The sequence below is a fragment of the Rhincodon typus genome, chromosome 12 (genome assembly GCF_021869965.1).
Source record: "Rhincodon typus isolate 14 chromosome 12, sRhiTyp1.1, whole genome shotgun sequence".
NCBI classification, from domain to species: domain Eukaryota; kingdom Metazoa; phylum Chordata; class Chondrichthyes; order Orectolobiformes; family Rhincodontidae; genus Rhincodon; species Rhincodon typus.
The window spans coordinates 15,384,569-15,399,536 of record NC_063343.1 but is presented as its reverse complement, the minus strand read 5'-3'; the positions used below and the strand labels follow the sequence as shown (position 1 = coordinate 15,399,536).

At 43.7% G+C, this 14,968-nt stretch overlaps 1 protein-coding gene across 7 annotated transcripts in view; it reads left to right on the top strand.

Annotated features, from left to right (window-relative positions):
• Positions 1 to 14,968, top strand: part of grk6 (G protein-coupled receptor kinase 6) — a 127,201-nt gene that overhangs the window by 76,763 nt on the left and 35,470 nt on the right. For all 7 annotated transcript variants that reach the window (XM_048603819.1, XM_048603817.1, XM_048603816.1 and 4 more), the window contains one exon: positions 9,346 to 9,458. In XM_048603819.1, coding sequence (XP_048459776.1) covers positions 9,346 to 9,458 — 113 coding nt within the window. Of the gene's footprint in view, positions 1 to 9,345; positions 9,459 to 14,968 lie in introns of those variants that run through there.

Sequence of the window (14,968 nt, the reverse complement as noted above, 5' to 3'; positions counted from 1 at the left end):
CAAGCTGGAGGAACAACACCTCATTTTCCGCTTGGGGACCCTACAGCCCTCCGGACTCAATATTGAGTTCAATAATTTTAGTTCCTAAACTCTCCCATGTCCCAGCCCCCCTACCCCACACACCAGGCCTTGTTACTATATAGCCTGCCATTACACATCCCCTGTTGTTAGTCACTAACAGTCCCCATTTAACAACTATTCACCCTCCCAGCCTGATTGTTAGCAACTCCTTTGTCTGTCCAACTGTCTTTATCTCTCTTTGGGCCCTATCATATCGTTTGTTCCCTACCCCACCCACCTTCCTATTTTCTGCATATAAACTGACGTTTTCCCAGCCACCATCAGTTCTGAGGAAGGGTCACCGGACCTGAAACGTTAACTCTGTTTTCTCCTTCACAGATGCTGCCAGACCTGTTGAGCTTTTCTAGCAACTTTGTTTTTGTTCCTGATTTACAGCATCTGCAGTTCTTTTGGTTTTTGTATGGTCTCACCAATGTCCTGTAACTGATACATAACTTCCTTACTTTTATGCTCCATTTCTCCATAATAAAGGATCCTTTTAGTCTTCTTGATTTACTTGCAGAACCGCATAATAACTTTTTATGACTGATGCACCAGAATACCTGACTGACTCCATTTACACCTCAGAATATGCAGTCATCTTCTGTTTAAGTGATGCTCTGCTTTGTCATCCTTCTTCTAAATGACTTCACATTTACTCACATTATACTGTGTGCCAGATTTTTGCTCACTTACTGAACCTAATAATATACCTGTTGACTTGTCACCCCCAGATCCAGAAAGTTACACAGTACCATTTCCCTTGTGATTCTAATTTCATGAAGTTCATCTCTTCTTCCCACTTCCTGATTCATAGCTATTACTAGAATGTGTTTTGTTTTAATTCATTTGAGATGTGGGTGTCGCTGGCTGGCCAGCATTTCTTCGTAGTTGCCTTTGAGAAGGTGGTGTTGAGCTACCTTCTTGAACCGCTGCAGTCCCCCAGCTGTAGATTGACCCACATTGCCATTAGGGAGGGAATTCCAGGATTTTGACCCAGCGACAGTGAAGGAACGGTGATATATTTCCAAGTCAGGATGGTGAGTGGCTTGGAGGGGAACTTGGAGGTGGTGGTGTTCCTGTATACCTGCTACCCTTGTCTATCCAGTTGGAAATGGTCGTGGATTTGGAAGGTGCTGTCTGAGGATCTTTGGTGAATTTCTGCAGTGCATCTTGTAAATAGTATGTACTGCTGCTACTGAGTGTTGGTGGTGGAGGGAGTGGATGTGTGTGAATGTAGTGCCAATCAAGTGGGCTGCTTTGTCCTGGATGGTGTCAAGCTTTGAGTGTTGTTGGAGCTGCACTCGTCCAGGCAAGTGGGGAGTATTCCATCACACTCCTGACTTGTGCCTTGTAGTTGGTGGACAGGCTTTGAGGAGTCAGGAGGTGAGCTACTTGCCACAGTATTCCTAGCTTCTGACCTGCCCTTTTAGCCACTGTTTGTGGTGAGTCCATAGTCAATAATAACCCCCAGAATATTGATAGTGGGGTTTTTAGTGATTGTAACCCCATTGAATGTCAAGGGGTGGTGGTTAAATTGTCTCTTATTGGTGATGGTCATTGCCTGGCATTTGTGTGGCATGAATGTCAATCGCCACTTGTCAGCCCAAGCCTGGATGTTGTCCAGATTTTGTTGCATTTTGAACATGGACTGCTTCAGTATCTGAGGAGTCAAGAATTGTGCTGAACTCTGTGCAATCATCAGCGAACACCCCCACCTCTGACCTTATTATGGAGGGAAGGTCATTGATGAAGAAGCTGAAGATGGTTGAGCCTAGAACACTACCCTGAGGAACTCCTGCAGAGATGATTGACCTCCAACAACCACCACCATCTTCCTATGTGTCAGATATGACTGCACCAAGGGAGAGTTTGCCCCTGATACCCATTGATTCCAGTTTTGCTAGGGCTCCTTGATGCCACACTTGGTTGAATGCAGCCTTAATGTCAAGGGCTGTCGCTGTCACTGTCACCTCAGCTCTGGAATTCAGCTGTTTTGTCCATGTTTGAACCAAGGCTATAATGAGGTCAGGAGCTGAGTGGCCCTGGCGGAACCCAAACTGGGCATCCCTGAGCAGGTGCTGCTTGATAGCACTGTTGATGACCCCTTCCATCACTTTACTGACAATTGAGAGTAGACTGGGGCGGTAATTGGCTGGTTTGGATTTAACCTGCTTGTTGTGTACAGGACATACTTGGGCAATTTACCACCTTGCTGGGTAGATACTAGTGTTGTAACTGTACTCCTAACAGCTTGGCTAGGGGAGCGGCAAATTCTGGAGCACAAGTCTTCAGTACTATTGCCGGAATTTTGTCAGGACCTGTAGCCTTTGCAGTATCCAGCGTCTCCAACCATTTCTTGATATCGCGTGGACTGAATCAAATTAGCTGAAGACTGGTATCTGTAATGCTGGGGACCACTGGAGGAGGCCGAGATGGATCATCCACTAGGCACTTCTGGCTGAAGATTGCTGCGAATGCTTTAGCCGTATCTTTTGCACTGATGTGCTGGACTCTTTCATCATTGAGGAGGGGAATATTTGTGGAACCGCCTTCTCCAGTGAGTTATTTAATTGCCCACCACCATTCACAATTGGATGGGGCAGGACTGCAGAGCTTAAATCTGATCCATTGGTTATGGGATCACTTAGCGCTGTTCGTCACTTGTTGCTTTCACTGTGGCATGCAAGTATGGCTTCACCAGGTTGATACCACCTCTTCAAGTATGCTGGGTACGGCTCCTGGCATGCACTCCTGCATTCTCCATTTGAACCAGGGTTGATCCCCTGGCTTGATGGTAATGTTGATTTGGGGGATATGCCGGACCATGAGGTTACAGATTGTGCTGGAGTACAGTTTTACTGCTGTTGATGACCCACAGCGCTTCTTGAATGCCCAGCCTTGAGTTGCTAGATCTGTGCTAAGTCTGTCCTATTTAGTACGGGAATAGTGGCACATAACAAGATGGAAGTTATTCTCAATGTGAAGGCAGGACTTCGCCTCCATAAGGACTGTGCGGTAGTCACTCTTGCCAATACTGTCATGGACAGATGCAACTGCAGCTGGCAGATTAGTAAGGATTAGGTCAAGTGTGTTTTTCCCCCCCCCCCCACCTCTTGTTGGCTCCCTCGCCACCTGCCGCAGACCCAGTCTAGCAGCTATGTCCTTTAGGAGCTGATCAGTCCGACCTGTGGTGCTGTTGCTGAGCCACTCTTGGTGGTGGACGTTGAAATCCCCCACCCAGAGTACATTTTGTGCCCTCGCCATCCTCTGTGCTTTCTCCAAGTGCTGTTCAACATGGAGCACTGAATCATCAGCTGAGGGAGGACGGTACGTGATGATCAGCGGTAGATTTCCTTGCCCATGTTTAACCTGAAGCCATGAGACTTCATTGGGTCAGGAGTCAATGTTGAGGACTCCTGGAACAACACTTCTGACTGTGTATACCACTGTACCACTATCTCTGCTGGCTCTGTCCTGCTAGTGGGACAGTGGTATACAGTTTTCATTTATACATGTTCTGTATCATCTATCGTAAAGACTCAAGCAAAATATTTATTCATTTTATATGCAATTTCCTTCTTATCTACTATTATCCTCATTCACTACAGGGGCAACACTCACTTTGCTTACCCTTTTGCATTTTAATTGCCTGTGGATACTCTTGCTATTTATTTTTCATATTTCATAGAATCATACAGTGTAGAAGAGGCCCTTTCTTCTATATTGAGTCTGTACCACCAATGCTACCCTACACTTCTCCCTCGTTTTCCAGCACTAGGCCCATAGCCTTTAATCATAGAATCCCTACAGTGTGGATGCAGGCCAGTTGGCCCTTCGAGTTCACACCAACTCTCCAAAGACCATTCCACCCCATACCATAACCCTGCATTTCCTATGGCTAATCCACCTAGTTTGCATGTCTTTGGACTGTGGGAGGAAACCGGAGCACCCAGACGAAACCCACGCAGACACAAGGAGAATCTGCAAACATCACATGGTTGCCCTAGGCTGGAATTTTACCTGAGCCCCTGGCACTGTGAAGCAGCAGTGCTAACCACTGAGCTACTGTTTCGCCAATAGCCTTGAATATTATGATGCTTGAAGTGCTCACCCAAGTACTTTATAAAAGATTAAGGTTTCCCACTTGAACTACCCTCCCGGCTGTGCATTCCAGAGCCCTGCGGTCCTCTGAGTTAGGGGAGAAAAAAATCCTCCAGTCCACTCAAACCTGCTGCCCTTCACCTTTAAAAGTGTTCTTGACCCTTCAACTGAGCAGAACAGCTGCTTACTTTTCACCTTGTCCATGCCTCTCATAACCTTTTATACATTTCTTTTCTAGTGAGCATTCTTTTATACTCTAATTTCTTTCTCCTGATTGACTAAGAATAAAAGGTCAATCTCAATATTCTGGCCTGTCACCTGACCTGCCAATCATCTTAGTCCAGTTGTGTGCTTTTTGTTTTAAGTTTTTGTTGCTTTCCTTAACTGCTGTAGTTTACCATGGATGGTGGGTTTCCTTTGGAATTTTTCTTTGTGCTAGGAACATAGTTATCCTGAAATAGCCCCTTAAATGAGTATCACTGTGTGTCTGCATTGATCTATTCCCTAAAGTAGTATGTTTGTTCACTTCAGCTAGTTCAGTTTATTGCACCCATATATTTATAGTTATTTAGATTTGGTACTTACCATTTGAAATTGTATAATTCAATCCTATGGTGGTTGCTGCTATCTGCTGGTATCTTTACTCAGGTCATTAGTTGATCCTGTCACATTACACCATACCAAGTCTAATGTGACACATTTTCTGGTTGGTTCCAGAATATGCTGCTCTAAGAAACTCTGAATAATTTCTATGGCCTCTTCAAGCCACTATTACCAATTTATATATAGTTTAAAGCCACCCATAATTATTATTGGAGTTTTAATTATTTAATATTCACTTTCCCAACAACTTGCACACCATGCTAAAACTTAAGATTAGAAAAGCCTTGAACTACTTACGAGAGACTCCCCAAATACAGCTAGACACTTCCATTGAAGTAGAGGACAATGAATTTAAATCAGCTCTGATGAATCCAGTTCACTCCGTCAGCTTGCCTTGGAGCCCTAACCTACCAATTCCTCTCAGCAATGCTGACTGCATGTCTCAGGATTGTCATCTTAACCACTCCTCTTAGTGATGCTGCCTCCTGCTTCTGAGACCTTCCATGCAGAGAGGAGCAGAAAGGTAAAACCATTCTTATGTACATGGTGGGGAAAAGCTATGATGCCCTGTTTCCCCAATTCGCTCTTAAGCGTGTCCCAAAAGAACAGGCCATTTGATTTTCTTAATCTATTCAGCTCTGACCTTTCTAAGTTCCTGGGTTCTGAGAGCAGTCCCCTCAGACTTGAAGTTGCCACTGGTTAAACACCACTTTTCCAGAAAGGAAGGAGAGAGAATTCTGGCAATATAGACAAGTTAAACTCTTACCAACCAGTTGGGAAAAGGCTGATATTATTAATCAGCCATAACTGAAAAAATCAGTGAATAGAGCAAGTTTCTTTTGCTTATTTAAATATATAAATAGGAAGAGAGAACTAACAAGACCAGGGAGTATTTGATGAATGATAGGACACTGAAGGTCAGAGGGATCTTGGAATGCTTGTCCACAGATCCCTTAAAGTGGCAGAACAGGCAAATAGGGTAGTTAAGAAGGTGTATGGGATGCTTGCCTTTATCAGTTGCAGTGTAGATTATAAGAGCAGTGAGGTTTTGTTGGAGCTGTACAGGACTTTGGTTAGGCCACAGCTGGAGTACTGTGTGCAATTCTGGTCTCCACATTATAGAAAGAATATGATTGCATTGCAGAAGGTGCAGTGAGAAGATTTACCAAGATGTTGTTTGGGATGGAGCATTTCAAGTACGAAGAGGCTGGATAAGCTAGGGTTGCTATCTTTAGATCAGAGAAGATTTGAGGTGGTGGGATGCCTCAGACAGGTGTATAATGTTATGAGAGTCATGGACAGTATGGATTGAAAACAGCTGTTGCCCTTTATCGAAGAGTCAAGAGCAAGAGGCACATTTTTTTGGATAAAGTGAAAGGTAGGAAGTTTAGAAGAATTTGAAGAAAATGTTTTTCACCCAGAGGATGGTGGGTCTCCAGAATGCACTGGCTGAGAGGATAGTTGAGGTAGGAAACCTCAACAGTTTTAAAAAATACTTGGATGAGTACTTGAAGTGTCATAATATTCAAGGCTACGGGCCTAGTGTAGATTGTACCACCAAGAAAATACAGTCTTGATGGGCTGAATGGCCTCTTCTGTGCTATGATTTCTATGAGAGGTCAAAATGAAAATGGGTCCCTTAGGAATGAGGATAATAGGGAATCAGGAAATGGAAGAAGAGTTGAATAATAATTTGACATCAGTTTCCATAGTAGAGGATGTTAATAGATTTCCAAAATCGCTAAATAATCAAGGGTCAAAAGACTGGGAGAGCATGAGGATAACTATTACTAGTGAGAAAGGTCTAGAGAAACTAATGAGGCTAAAAAAAATGGTAAATAGCCAGAGTTGGTGGATGCACTGGAAAAATCCCAGATGATTGGAAATCTGCCAAGGTAACGCCCTTATTCAGAAAACGGAGATAAAAATATAGTCAGTTAGCTTAACACCTGCTAGTGGAAAAAATATTAATTGGTTATAAAGGATGCAGTAACAGTGTTTGATTTTGTCACATGTCTAAACAATCGGTATGATTGAAGGGAAAGGGTAATTGTGTCTGACAAATTTAATACTGCTTTTTGAAGAGGTAGCAAACAGGATAGAGGAGGGGGACCCAGTAGAAGTCATGTATCTAGATTTCCAAAAGTCATTCAACTGCACAAGTGCTGCTTAATAAGAGCCTAGAGTGTTGGAAACAGTATATGAGCGTGGATATGGGATTGGTTAACCAATAGAGAGAGTTGGGATAAGAGGGACATATTAAGATTGGCAACCTGTAGCTAATCCAGATTAACTAGTGGGTGCCAAAGGAATCAGTGCCACGAATATTTACCACACTTCTAATGACTTGGATGAGGAAATGAAGGCGTACCACCAGGCTTGTGAATGATGCAAAAAAACAAAAACAGGTGGGAAGGCAATGGTGAGGACAATGGGAACGGAGTATGAAAGTAAAGTAGCAAAACTCGACAAAGCTAAAACAATACAAGGCACTTGTCAGACCATACCTAGAACATAGAACATAGAACATAGAAAAGTACAGCACAGTACAGGCCCTTCAGCCCACGATGTTGTGCCGACCTATTATCCTACTCTAAGATCAAACTAACCTGCATATTCTACATTTTACTATCATCCATGTGCCTATCCAAGAGTCGCTTAAATGTCCCTAATGTATCTGACTTCACTACCACTGCTGGCAGCGCAATGCACACACCTACTACTCTCTGTGTGTGTGTGTGTGTATGTAAAGAACGTGCCCCTGACATCTCCCCTATACCTTCCTCCAATCCCCTTAAAATTATGCCCCCTTGTAATAGTCATTTCTGCCCTGGGAAAAGGTCTCTGGCTATCCACTCTATCAATGCCTCTCATCATCTTGTACACCTCTATCAAGTCACCTCTCCCCCTTCTTCGCTCCAATGAGAAAAGCCCCAGCTCCCTCAACCTTTACTCATAAGACCTGCTCTCCAGTCCAGGCAGCAACCTCGTAAATCTCCCCTGCACCCTCTCTAAAGCTTCCACATCCTTCCTATAATGAGCCAACCAGAACTGAACACAATATTTCAAGAATGGTCTAACCAGGGTTTTATAAGTTTTGATAATCTTACATAAGGAAAAATATAATGACATTCAGAAGGTTCCATATTGTCAGTCCAGAGTAAGTTCACTAGACTGATACAAGGCACAGAAGTAGTGTTAATGAGGAGAAGTTAAGTTGGGCTTGAATTCGTGGGGTTTAGAAGAATGAGAGGCAACTTTATTGAAACATACAAGATTCTTGGGGAACATCACTGGGTAAATGTGGAAATGTTATGTCCCTTTTGTGAGAGTCTAGGACCAGAGGGCATAATTTCAGAATAAGATGTAGCTCATTTTCCTAGGTAATGAGGAATTGCTTCTTGAAGGGTAGTAAATCTATGGAATACTTCACCACTGAGGGCTGTTGAGGCTGGTTCGTTAAGTATATTCAAGGAATTGAGGATTATGTAAAAATGGCAGAAGAGTGGAGTCGAAGACTATTATCTAGTGAGCCATGCTGTTCGTTGGTGGAGCAGGGGTAATAAGTCTTTTTCTGTTGTGTCTTCTGATCTTATGGTTTCAACAAGTTGAAACGAGGGGTGGCACAGTGACTCAGTGGTTAGCACTTGCCTCACAGCTCCAGGGACCTGGGTTCGATTCCAGCCTTGGGCGACCGTCTGTGGAGTTTGCACATTCTTCCCCTGTCTGTGTGGGTTTCCTCCAAGTGCTCCAGTTTCCTCCCACAGTCCAAAGATGTGCAGGTTTGGTGGATTGGCTATGCTAAATTGCCTGTAGTGTCTCGGGATGTGTAGATTAGATGGATTAGCCCTGCATAATTACAGGGTTGCAGGGTTGGTGGTGGGATGCTCTTTAGAGGGTCGATGTAGACTCAATGGGCCGAATGGCCTGCTTCCACACTGATTCTATGATTCAAACCGAGACACAGCAACTCACTCAATTGACACCCCAACATCCACTCCCTCCACCGACGCTCAGTAGCAGCAGTGTGTACTATCTACAAGATGCACTGCACCTTCCAAACCCACAATCACTTCCATCTAGAAGGACAAGGGCACCAGATATGTGGGCCTACCACCATATGCAAGTTCCCTTTCAAGATTTGACCTGGAAAAGTATGCCATTCCATCACTGTCAAAGGGTCAAAATCCTGGAGCTCCCTTCCTAATAGCACTGCGAGTCAAGAAGGGAAATCGCTACCACCTTCTCTGGGGCAACTAGGAATGGCCAGCAAATGCTGACCCAGCCAGTGGCACCCATATCCCATAAGTAAATAAAAAAACAAACATTGGTTCAGTGGAGCGTGAGATTCCCCATCAGGTTCTGTGTTATGGGTATGGTGTCTTCAGGTAGAATTTGACAGTGTTTGTATAGCTGAACTGTTATTTTTGTTTTTTTTTTTGGCTGGTTTATTTGCCCAGGTACATTGTTGTGGTTACTGTACCAGAGTAATTTTATTCACTGATTAGTGAATTGTAGATTTCTTATGATCGGTTGAGTGAATTGCTCTAATCTTGAATTTATTGCTTCTCCTTATAGAGAAGGACTATAAGAGTCTTTGTGATGAACAGCCTATTGGGAGGCTACTGTTCCGCCAGTTCTGTGAGACCCGGTCAGAGTTATGTCACTGTGTGCAGTTTCTAGATGCCATGGTAAGTGTTTGTGCTGGAGCCTACAACTGTTTGAACCAATGACTCTGTCCCATTGAATGCTGCCAGCACTTTTTTATTTCTCTCCATGTTGCTGTTTCTTGTGGACAGACCTGGCTCCTTGCAACAATTAAACCCACATGACTGTTGTACTGTCCAAGCATCATATTGTGATGGAGCAGGCTGAGTAGTTCGTACAATGCCTGACAAGTGCTGTTGGCACCTCTGCCCAGCCCTAGGTACCCCTCCCAGACCCAGCCCTTCTCTGTTTTCTCTCCTGCAGGTCTGCATGTGGCCTACCTTGACACATTCAGACCTGGGTACGTTCAGAAGTAGATCATCCAATCCACTCTTTCGTAAATCAAAAGACAAACATTTTTTTAAAACAAAGAAGATTAGGAATAAGAGTCAAGTTCCTTTTTGGTTTTTGAACAAAAAAATCAATTGACAGGTTAAATTAATCTTTCACAACATAGGAACATCATCGCATCAGAAAAAGCGTTGTAGAAATGGTTCTGAAATCCAGCTCAAAGAACAGCACCTCATTTTCTGCTTAGGCACTTTGCAATATTGAGGCCCACAACTTTAGAGCGTGACCTCTGCTCTGTTTTTCTCATTGTGTGATTTGGTTAAATTATATGATAACATGAAAAGGCTATTTTGGCTTGGTTTTTTTTTAAAAAGTGTTTGATCCTTTACTAATAAGTCACCTTCACAGACCTGAAAATCAAAACTCCATGGACCTTGACTTTAGAATGCAAGTTTAATTGTAATATTATAAATTTTTCCCTCAGTCCAATAATGTGACAAAGCTGATTTCACAGTCACAAAGACTGCTTCCTCTCATTATGTTCTGAGACTATTTTATGCCTTGATTTAATTGTCTAAACTATTCAAGCTGTAGCCTCTGCTCGTACTTTTTAAAAATTTCTCTTGATTCATTCTTGGTGTCTGAAAATTTCATTAGCTGGGTTGTCTAACTGTAATCACATTTGAGGTGCTGATGAACAGTTGCAGTCCCTTTGATGTAGATAATGATGAAATCTTTTTTTTCTAAGTATCTGTTTCAGCTGTATTATCAGTGCTGACAGCTATGGAGAGGAAATTAGCTGGAGAATTGTAATATTCAGGAACCATTTAGTGTTCCAATTATTCAAATCACTATTATTCAATCCTGCCAAGGGATGAAGGCAGGGTTTGTTGTAAAGCTTTCAAAAGGTCATCCATATCAGTTCAAAGTTCAGGTAACAGTTGGAGCGTGTGGAAGCAGGTAGTTTGAACTCCTAGTCAGTCAGATACTTGGGAGCAGAGAGAGGAGATTCCTTCCTGAAAAGGATGCTACTGTGGTACCTAAGTTTTGGAGAGCCCTGTGAGGCAGTAGCGCTTAAATATTGGGATTAGCTCTCAGGAAAAGTCTGGGATGCTGTTTAGGCTCAAAGAAGCCTAGGAGCAATTAATAATTCAGTAAAAGTGAAAGTGGGGGTGAAATAAGCCCACAAGCATTATTTACTTAGTGCAGCTAAGCAGGATTGGAGCTCACAGAAACGCAGGAGCAGAGCTAATCTTATGAAGAGATGTGCGAGGCAAGTTTCTCTCAAAGAATGCTGAGTGCCTGGAATGCGTTGCCAGAGGAGGCAGTGGAAACAGATTCAACATTCAAGAAGCACCTGGATGAATACATGAAAAGGAAGGGAATACGGATCCTGTAAGTGAAGGCAGTTGTCATTTGGAAGGGCAAAATGTGTCAGCACAGGCTTGGAGGCCTAAAGGGCCTGTTCCTGCGCTGTATTGTTCTTTGTACCAGAAATTGAGCGGTTGCTGAGGCAGCCTATGAGACGGTGACTTTTGAGGCTAGGCCTTCAAAAACGAAGAACTGCAATCATTGTAGAGTTTAATGATCAATTGTATAATTAATGTTTTTGGCGTTAGTGTGCGATCAAAGGGATCTGCCTTTTACTGATTTGATATTTTGAATGGGGCTTGCAACCATAATTTGTCACTTAGAGTTGGCCAGAGGTACAAGGTAATTTTTTTTTAAACACAGAGGGTGATGGGTGCCTGGAACTAGCTGCCAGGGGAGGTAGTGAAAGCAGATACTATAGTGACTTTTAGGGCATCTTGACAAATGAATAGGATGGGAATAGAGGGATATGGTCCCCGGAAGAGTAGGGGGTTTTAGTTGTGACTGGCAGCATGTCGGTGCAGGCTTGGAGGGCCGAAGGGCCTGCTCCTGTGCTGTAATTTTCTTTGTTCTTTGTAAATGAGTACTAGACTATAAATTTATGGCTTTTTTTAAAAAGATTTTATTGCTGCCCTAACTTTGTATAGTAAAGTTTGTCTTTCTTGAAAGACCATGGCTCAGTTTGCTTTATTCTCTGGTCCCTAGTCAAATCTTAACACAGATTTGATTGTTTGGCCCAAGATCACTGCACTTTGGCTGCACCTTGTTAGGGAGGGAATTCCAGGATTTTTAATCCAGTGACACTGAAGGAACAGTGTTGTAATTCCAAGACAGGATGGTGAGGGGCTTGGAGGGGAGCTTGCAAGTGAACATGCAAATGTTGGTGTTACCATATATATGTTGCCCTTGACCTTCGAGATGGAAGTGGTCATGATTTGGAAGTTGTCTAAAGATCTTTCTGCATTGCAAGTTGTAGATAGTATAGAAGTTGCTGGAAAAGCTCAGCAAGTCTGGCAGCATCAGAGGCGAGAAATCACAGTTAACATTTTAGGCTAAGTGACCCTTCCTCAGAACTGACGGTAGCTTAGAAAATTTTGGTTTTTATGTAGAAAATAGGGTAGTGGGAGAGGGAGTAAATGATAAGTGGGGATAGAGCCCAAAGAGAGAGAAGAACAACTGGGGACAGACAAAGGAGTTGAAAACGATCTGGCTAGGAGGATGAATAGCTATTAATGAGGACTATTAGTGGCTGAGAATGGATTGTGTGTAGTAGCACATTGATAACAAAGCCTGGTATGTGGGGTTTGGGGTTAGGACATGGGAGAGTTTAAGCCCTAAAGTTGTTGAACTCTGAGTCCAGAAGGCTGCAGGATCACCCAAATGGAAAATGAGATGCTGTTCTTCCAGCTTATGCTGAGTTCCATTGGAACATTGCAGTAAGCCTGGGACAGATGTTGGCCAAGGAACAGGATGGTATGTTTAAGTGACAGGCAACTGGAAGCTCAGGATCTTTTTTGCAGACAGAACGTAGGTGTTCCGCAAAGCGGTCACCCAGTTTACACTTAGTTTCCCCAGTGTAGAGAAGACCACATTGTGAGCAGCGAATCTCATGGACTAGATTGTGGGAAGTGCAGGTAAAGTGCTGCTTCACCTGGAAGGTGTGTTTGGGCCCTTGCATACTGAGGAGGATGGAAGTAAACGGACGGGTGTTACACCTTCTGTGGTTGCAGGGGAAGGTGCTGTAAGGGGTTTTGGGAATGAAGGAAGAGTGGACTAGGGTGTCCTGGAGGGAATGGTCCCTGTGGAAGGCTGACAAGGGAAAGGAGAGGAATATGTGTCTGGTGGTGGCATCTGGCTGGAGGTGGTGGAAATGGTGGCTAATGATTCTCTGGATCTGGATGCTGGTGGGACAATAGGTAAGGACAAGGGGGACCCTATCACTTTTGTGGGAGGGCATGGAAGGGGTGAGGGCCGAAGTGCTGGAGATGGGTCAGACCCAACCAAGGGCCTTGTCAACTATAGCACTGGAGGATCCTTGATTGAGGAAGAAGGTGCACATTTCGGAGGCACCCTCATCAAAGTTGGCATCATCATAATAGATGCAACAGAGACTGAAGAACGGGCAGAATGAAATCGAGTCTTTACCGGGTGCAGGGTGTGAGGATGTATGGTCAAGGTAACTCTAGGAGTAAGTGGGTTTATGGTGGATATTAGTGGACAGCCTATCCCCAGAAATGGAAACAGATGTCAAGGAAGGGAGGGAGAAGTCTGAGATGGACCAAGTGAAAGTGAGGGCAGAGTGGAAATTGGAAACTAAATCAATAAACCTTTCGAATTCCAAGCAAGAGAGGGAAGCAGCACTGATATTGTCAATTTACTGAAGAAAAAGTTGTGGATGGGGGCTTGAAATAGGATTGGAACTTAGTCCATACTGCTGCTTCTGAGTGTTGGTGTTTTAGGGGAAGGACGTTGAGGTGGTTGATCTGATGTCAATTAAGTGGGTTACTTTGTGCTTGTGTTGGAGCTACACCCATCCGGGCAAGTGAGGATTATGCCTTGTGTCTTCTAGACAGGCTTTGGGGAGTCAGGAGGTGAGTTACCCACTGATGAATCCCCAGCCTCCGACCTGCTGTTGTAGCCAATGTATTGATATGGCTAGTCCAGTTGAATTTCTGGTCATAAAAGATCTATAACACAGAAAAAGGCCTTTTGGTCCATCACATCCATGTTGTCAAAAATAATCCAGTTATTCTGATCCCCCTTTTCCAGCGCTTGGCTCAGCCTTGAATGCCTCAACATTGCAAGTATGCATCTAAACACTACTAAAATGTCATGAGGATTTCTGCCTCTGCCACCCTTGCAGTGAGTTTCAGGTTCTCACCACCCTCTCTAGATGAAAATGTTTTATTTTTCTCGCATCTTGTCTAACCTTCTGCCTCTTGCTTTAAATCTATACTCTGTGGTCATTGGCCCCTCAAATAAGAGGAAAAGTTTCTTCCTGTCTACCTTATCTATGTCCCTCAGTGTATGTGAATGCCAAGGCCACTCTGATCCTCAGTGCTTCCCAGGGCCCTATCATTGACCATGTACTCTCTTGTTTGTCCTGGACAGGTGCATCACCTCACATTTCGTCCTCACTATTTACTTATTTCCCTGCCAAATTTTGTATCGTCAGCAAACTTGCTGAATGGTAACCCCTAGGATGTTGGTAGTGAGGGATTCAAGGATGATAACACTATTGAATGGGGCAGAGGTTTAAGTTCTGATTTGATAGAGATGGTCATTGCCTGGTGTGAATGTTAATTTCTACTTGCCAGCCCAAACCTAGATATTGATCGGGTCTTGTTACATTTGAACTGGATTGCTTCAGTATCAGGAGTCATGAATGTTGAACATTGTGCAATCATCAGCAAATATCTCCACCACTGACTTTATGATGAAGGGAAGGGCATTGCTGAAGCAGCTGAAGTTGGTTGGGCCTAGGACACTACCCTGAGGAACTTCTATATGGATGTCCTGGAGCTGAGATGACTGACCCCCAACAATGATAACCATCTTTCTTTGTACCAACTAATGAAATTTTTCCCCAATAATTGAGTCCAGTTTTGCTAGGGCTCCTTGATGCCACACTCAGTTGAATGTGGCCTTGAGGTCAAAGGCAGTCATTCTCACTTTACCTCTGGAGTTAAACTTTTTTGTATGTGTCCATGTTTGCCCCAAGGCTGTAATGAAGTGAGGAGCTGAGTGATATTGTGAAATCTACACTGGGCGTTGCTGAGCAGGTGCTGCTTGATACTTTGGTTGATAATGCCTTACACCACTTTGGAGTCAA